This window comes from Acanthisitta chloris, unplaced genomic scaffold, assembly GCF_000695815.1.
Source record: "Acanthisitta chloris isolate BGI_N310 unplaced genomic scaffold, ASM69581v1 scaffold37449, whole genome shotgun sequence".
Classification (NCBI taxonomy): Eukaryota; Metazoa; Chordata; class Aves; order Passeriformes; family Acanthisittidae; genus Acanthisitta; species Acanthisitta chloris.
Window position 1 is genome coordinate 1 of NW_008692588.1, and position 7,006 is coordinate 7,006.

Here is a 7,006-nt window from a genome sequence, read left to right on the forward strand (position 1 = left end):
GCCACCTTTCGCCTCGGCAACTCCATGGAGGCAGCCTTGGCCAGGGCCCGGCGTGGGTCCCGTACTGCCTCAGACCCCTCCTCACTCCCTGGGGGCTGTTGGAGCAGCAGGGCACTGTCGGCAGAGCCACCCCTCTTCAGCTCTCCCCGCCGGGCACTCCCTGGAGACTCCAGGCTGGAACCCTTCCTCATGGCTTTGCGGGGGTACTCTGGTCGCTTCTGGGTTTCAGGGGCTTCTTCATCAGAGGAGCCAGGTGCCTCCACCTCTGTACATGGTCGTCGTGGCCCGGAGCCCCTCGGCCGCTTCCCCAGGGCCACCCCAGGCTTCCCTGTGCTCTGGCTCTGCCACTCCATAGCAGAGACATCTCCCTCTGACTGCAGCCCCTCATAAGGCCCAATGGTCTCTTCGTCTGTGGGAATCTCATTGAGCGACATGCGGGAGCCAGAGAACTCCACCTGGTGTGGCATGGGGATGAAGGGCAGCTCATCCAGGTCATCCGAGTCTGAGGAGGATGACAGCGCTGGTGACTCCTTGAGGTGCCGGGGCACGGCGATGGAGAGGTGGTTGGACGTGTCCTCCAGCAGCTCCGGGATTGGCCGCAGCACCATGTTGCACTTGTAGCTGATCTGTGAGCGCTACAACCAGCAGAGAGGGCTGGATCAGGCCCATGCATGTGGCATGGCATCATCCTGCCAATGCACATCACCCCATACCGTCCAGCACACAGCCCTGTCTGCCCCCTCCCTCCTCAGCCCCTGCCTTCACCTGCCATTTCCGACGGGAAAGGAAGAGCTTGAGGTGATCAGTGCTGATGACCTTCCCCTTGGCCAGCGTCTGTGGGGCAAGGGGACAGCAGTGTCCCACTGAGCCTGCAGCAGGCTCAGGGAACCCCATGACAGCTCAACCCTGGGTCCCTGCCCAGTCTCACCTTGAACCAGGGATGCTCCAGGGTCTGCTCTGCATTGGGTCTCCTGTGAACCGACACCAGCAGGTGAGAACTGCCCAGGCTGGGGGGCTTTGGCCAGGTGGGGAAGGGCAGGAGGGTGTGGCTGCCCATGCTGCACCCTGGCAGGGCTGTGCAACCAGCCTGCCCTCAGGCACCCTGATGAACAGGGGTCCCCACCCTCCCTTGTGCACAAGGCTCACACTGAAGGAACACGGATGGGGAACGGGACCCTGTAACACTCACAGCTTGTCATTGACCAGCACTTTGATGACAAAGCCCTTGGCTTCCCGAGTGAGCCCCTGGAACATCCTCTCTTCAAAGGCCACATTGTAGTTGCGGATGTTCATAAGCGTCGTCTTGTCGTTCTCCCCCACAAAGGGGGAGATCCCTGTCAGACTGCCAAGGAGGAGACACTGTCATTGGGCCATGGGGATATGGAAAACAGCATTGCAAGTACAGGGAACTGAGGAGAGGACCTCAGAACCCAGCCCTGATACCCTGGGGAGGGCAGAGGCAGAAGCAGCCGGGGAGGAGACTGAGTCTGAAAGGAGTCGTGCATGGTCACCACCTCAGCTCTGGAACTGGTGAGGGGGAAGGAAGGTTGTCCCTCCTGTGAGAGCCACTTACCAGAGGTATGCGATGACTCCCACAGGCCTGCGGAGAGGAGAGCACAGTTACTGCATATCACGAGCCTTCTGGGCTGCCCAGTCCCTCAAAAGATATCAGACAGCCCAGTGACCACCCTGAGGCCACCCTTACCAGATGTCAGTGACGCTGGAGACAGGAGTCTGGTTGACAATCTCAGGGCCCACAAACTCAGGAGTGCCATACTTGCAGTACTGAGGCTCCTCAGGTGTCAGCTCCTGTGCATTGCCGAAGTCACAGATCCGGACCTGCTCGCTGCTCAAATCCGCCATCAGGAGGTTTTCTGGCTACAGGACAGTGCGGAGCAGGGAAGCTTGGCAGGAGGCAGGGGCTTTCCCCAGGGAAGGAATGTTCCCTGTCAGCAGCACAGCAGGAGCCCTTCCCTGCAGGCACGGGGCAGGAGGGTTCTATAAAGACCCACACTCACTTTGATGTCCAGGTGCAGGACATTGTGCTGGTGCAGGTAGCAGATCCCTTCCAGGACCTGCCGCATGTAGGACCGGACCTGCAAGAGATGGAGTGAGGAGGTTGGGCACCCTGAGCATGGGTCAGCCTCACGCTGGCCCTTCGTAGGGAAGGGTGTGGACTGTAGCCCCCTTAGTAGCTTGATGCAACAAGCATTGCACATCCCTAGGCTGGGACAGACCCCAGTGTACCCAGGCTCCTTCCCTTGCCCATCATTTTAGCCCCATGGTGTTCACCCACCTCTGACTCACACACTGAGGGCTTCCTCACCATCCTGTCCAGCAGCTCTTCCTTGGCACAGCTGGGCCCCAGTCAAGGAACAGAGAAATTCCATGCTCCGCTGTGCCCTCCACCCACACCTGCCCTGCCCACCCATTCCCAGCAAAAGTCTCCCCTCATCCCCTGTGCCATGCGCTCCCAGAGCAGTGCCTGGAGGATACAGCTCCATGACCATGATGATGGCATTCTTCTTCTCAAAGGCATCATGGAAGAAGACGATGCGCTCATGGTCCAGCTGTGAGAGAATGTGCAGCTCCCGTCGTGCTGACTGCTTGGCTTTGGTCCTTCCAGGGATGAATTTGGCGGCAAAATCCAGCCGGCTGCTCTTCTCTGTCACCCTCCGCAGGTAGGAGAAAGTTCCCCTGCAGTGTAGTGGTAAGGGCAAGGGAGGGTAAGAAGGTGGGCGAGCAAGAGACCCCTGCTTCCATGAGTACCTGGCACAGGCACCTGCCCTGCAGGAAGCTGCCTGCAGCCTTGGCTGATCTCCGTGACCATCCATGGAGAGACCCCAAGTCTGGCCTTTCTCTGGCCACCCCAGCTCCCCACCCTGAACTGGCACCAGAGCATCCATTGACACCTGAGAATAGCCCTAGCACACCAGGATCTGGCATACTATGGAGCTCAGTCCTCCATGTCAGAACCTCAGGGTGCAGCTTGGCTGCAGCCCCCCAGTCCCTGCAGTGCCTGGGGTGCCCCATCATGCTGGCAGTCACATACCTCCCAATCTCCTCATGCACATCATAGTAGTCAGTCAGGCGTCGTGCCTTGTGCAGTGCATCTTCCTCCATGGTGGCATCAGCAGTGGGCTGGGCTGAGGGAAGGAAAAGGATGGGCGGGGGGCAAGCCAGGCACCCAGACTCTACCCCCAGGGTTTGGGGGCCCAGTTGGCCATACCTGCCCGCACCATCAGCTCTGCCTTGCAGGAGACCTCCCCAGCCACATTCTTGGCCGTGCACGTGTAGACACCGCTGTCAGTCTCGGCAGCACCCAGCACCACCAGCGAGCACTCATTGTCCTCATACACAAAGCTCAGGTGGCTGCTCTCCTCCAGCAGCTCTCCTCCCTGAGGGTGGCAGGGGTGTTGGGGGCATTCTGTCCCATCCCTGACCAGCTCCCACCATCCTTTCCCCATGGATAGGGCATGGGGCACATCCTGCATCACCAGGGGTGAACACAACCCCGAAGCCCCAATGCAGAGACCAAGGTGAGGCAGTGAACTGTGTGGCTCTGGTGGGGCTGTGGGTCAAGAGGGGATTGGGGGCTCTCAGCCCACCTTATACCACGTGATGTCCGGAAGTGGTTTCCCCTCCACCACCACTGCGAAGCGCGGTGTCTCCCCTTCCTGGGCATCTATGTCCTCCATGATGGACTCAAAGCGTGGTGCCTCTGCCAAGAGACAAGGGCACCATGGGGCAGTGTCACCCCTTTGCCACTGGCATAGGGTGTACAGCTATGGGGTACTGCGAGGAAGTGCCAGTTTGTGGTGTAGGAGCATGGAGTGCCATGGAGCAGTGCCATCCCAATGCAGATGGTAACAGCACACTACGGGGAAGGCCACCAATGGCATATGCCTGCAGCACCATGGGGAAGTTCCTCACTAGTGTGGAGCACTGTGGGGCCGTGCCACTCAGCATGCAGGCATCTCCCATTGCATATGGATGTGGGGTATTGTGGGGCAGGGCCACCCATCACACCTTTGTGGGGCATTGTGGAGGTGTCTCCTATGGCTCTTAGCTCTAGGTCCCAATACACAGAGATGGGACACCCTGCAGCAGTGCCACTCATGGCACATGGCTGAGGGACACTATGGGGTACTGCTACCACATACACATGGTCATGGGGCATATGGGACACTTCTGCCCAGGTAATACATGGGCTTGGGACACCAGGTGGCAGTATCAACACATGGCACAGGGTTTTTCAGCTCCGTGGGCCATCACCATCCTGTAGAACAGCACCTCCTCAGTATATAAGTGTGGAGTATTGAGGAGCAGTGTCATGCTGTGGGGCCGTGCCCCTATGGCATGCAGATGTGGGGCAGTGCCCCCATGGCAAGCAGACATGGGGCACTGTGGAGCAGTGCCACCCTGTGGGGCAATGTGTGTCCCCCTCCATGGCATATGGGCTTGGAACATTGTAAGACAATGCCACCCCCCGGCAGAGGGACGTGGCCCTGTGGCATGGGGGCACCTACCTGCAAGGCAGAGGCGGAGGGTGCAGTGGGCAGTGCCATGGCGGTTGCTCACCTCGCAGTCCAGCAGCCCCGCGCCCCCCGGCCCCCACGCAGCAGCCGCAGGCAGTGCTGGTCGTCATCCGGCATCATCACCTCACATGTGCCCTCCAGCTCACCCAGCACCTGCCCATCCCTGTGGGCACACCAGATGCCACATCACAGCTCCACAGGCAGCCACAGTCCCAGTGCCCCATTGATAGATCCCACCTGACAGCTCCATGTCTACCTCCTGACTCACGGACAGCCCCAGCTCCCACCCTGCAGCTCCCACAAGCCACTCACACCTGATTGCTCATTCTGCCTCCTGAATGGCTCTTGCCTCTTAACACCCAACAGGCAGCACGTCAGAATCCCCCACCCCCCTCCCTGCAGCTCTGCACAACCCTGGGCATCACACTTGGGTGCACTGCCAACCCAGCCCCAGGGAAGGAGCCACACACACACACACATAGTGGGCTGCATGGGGAACTGGTGGGGAAGCTCCTCTTTATGCATCATATACATCACCCTCATGGGGTGATGCTGGGAATGGGGCAGGCAACAGGCACAATGCCATGTCCTACCTCTTCCAGGTGACAGTGGCCTCCACATGGTTGATGGTGATGGTGATGGAGGCTGGCTGGCCCTCCACCACATACACCACGTCTGGCTTGTCCAAGATGACTGGGGCCTCCTCCAGGTAGGGACCTGCCACATGCATCATCATCAGCCTCTCCAGACCCCAAGCCACCCTGCCCTGGGCAGCTGAACACCCCACAAGGGACAGAGACCCCTCCGTCCCAGCTGCCCTTCCTCTCCCCAGTGCCCTTCTCACCCCGGTCCAGGAGCTGCATGGGCCCCACAGGTGGGGAGGGCTTGCTGTTGGTCTTGGGGGTGGCAGTGATGACACGGAAGAGGTACTGGGCACCCTTGGTCAGCCCATGCACTGTGTAGGTGGTGTCCTGTACACCGGTCACCAGCACCACCCACTGCATTGTGCCCAGTACTTGCATTTGCACCACGTAGGTCACCGATTTGGGGTCTGCAGGGGGACATGGTCAGTACAGAGCCCCTGACATTGGGCTACCCCATGCGCCCAATCGCAGCATTGCCAACCCGCTGCCCACTCCCTGCCCATATCCAGCCCCCTCACCTATGGCAGTGTCCAGCCACTTGGGCTTGTTCCAGGTCAGTGTGATGGCTCTGCCGGTCACCAAGGCCACGGTGGGGGGCCCATCCGGGGGTGTCGGTACCACGTCTGTGTGGGGAGGTGAGCAGGGATGTGAACACAGCCACTGCTCCAGCTCCTCAAGGTATCTGCCTTATGCCCTGGGAGATGCTGGCTGAGGGGACAGATGAGGCCAATGATCCTCCCTGGTTCTCCAGTGGGGGCTCAGACTGGCAGCCCTGTGGGGCCGGTGCTGCCAGCAAGCTTCATGCAGGACCTGGGGGTCCAGGGATGGGTCCTAACCCCACAAGGTAAGAACTACATTTCTGGTCCTGCTTTTAGGCTGGATTAGAGACCTCCTGGGGTCCCCTCCAACCTGAACTACCCTGTGATCCTGACCCCCTAGGACCTTGTGAATGGGCTTCCAGCCTTGAGGCACAGCCTGGCAGTGTGGCAACAAGTGGCTCCACATCCCCAGTGGTGCCCAGTGCCGCTTACCAGTGACATACAGGTGCGCATAGCATGTGGCCTTCCCCACTTTGTTGGCGATGACGCTTTTGTAGACACCAGCATGTGAGTGACTGACAGCCGTGAACACCAAGCGATGGATGTCCTTATCTGGTGGGGAACAGGGGCACACAGGTAAGAGTCTACCAGCTAAGCAACACAGCTCCCCTCCCTGCCTCATGGGGCATAAAGGGCTGGGGGGTGATGCCTTCTCCAAGGGTGTTCCCCCTTCTTTCACCCCAGGTGGAGGGACCCTGGCAGGAGGGAGAGTAGCAGGGAGCCCTACACTGCATCATCTTGCGGTCATCAGTGCTGTCAATGCGGGAGCCATTGTGGAACCAGGTGATGGAGGGATAGGGCATTACTGCCACCTGGCACTCCAGCACTGCCTCCTTTGACTCCACCACATCCAGGTTGTGCAGCGGCTTCAGGAAGTCAGGCATGGTAAAGCACTCTGCCTCTGTCTCCACCTGCTCTGGCTCCTCCGGGATGGATGGCATCTTCTCCAGCTTGGAGCTGCAAAAGTCCGCACATGCTCACAACAGGAGAATGGTGCCTCCAGCCCAGCCCTGACCCCAGTCTTTGCATAAGCCTGTTGTATCCCAAGTAGAGGGAAGCAAGCATGGGGAAGCAGATTCCGGAGACCGCCCAGCTCTTACATCTGGGAGGCAGCAGATGGCCGCGGCTCCTCCACATAGAGCTCGGCAGAGCACTCCACATGGCCGTGGGTGTTCCTGGCAGTTGCCTTGTACTGCCCCTCATCCTCGCTGCCCACATGCACAAT

At 59.7% G+C, this 7,006-nt stretch overlaps 1 protein-coding gene across 1 annotated transcript in view; it reads right to left on the reverse strand.

Annotated features, from left to right (window-relative positions):
- Nucleotides 1-65: 65 nt before the first annotated feature.
- LOC103809854 (striated muscle preferentially expressed protein kinase-like) overlaps nt 66-7,006 on the reverse strand; it is a gene marked incomplete at both ends in the record, with an annotated part of 8,712 nt that continues 1,771 nt past the window's right edge. Inside the window, 21 exon segments of the mRNA XM_009082723.1 lie at nt 66-635; nt 766-834; nt 929-971; nt 1,190-1,342; nt 1,574-1,600; nt 1,706-1,878; nt 2,019-2,096; nt 2,297-2,357; nt 2,497-2,697; nt 3,053-3,146; nt 3,230-3,398; nt 3,609-3,721; nt 4,530-4,607; nt 4,610-4,691; nt 4,811-4,832; nt 5,132-5,255; nt 5,383-5,589; nt 5,701-5,805; nt 6,214-6,333; nt 6,509-6,738; nt 6,882-7,006. The exon segment at nt 6,882-7,006 is cut by the window's right edge and continues 104 nt beyond it. Of these exon segments, the coding sequence (XP_009080971.1) occupies nt 66-635; nt 766-834; nt 929-971; nt 1,190-1,342; nt 1,574-1,600; nt 1,706-1,878; nt 2,019-2,096; nt 2,297-2,357; nt 2,497-2,697; nt 3,053-3,146; nt 3,230-3,398; nt 3,609-3,721; nt 4,530-4,607; nt 4,610-4,691; nt 4,811-4,832; nt 5,132-5,255; nt 5,383-5,589; nt 5,701-5,805; nt 6,214-6,333; nt 6,509-6,738; nt 6,882-7,006 (2,844 nt within the window).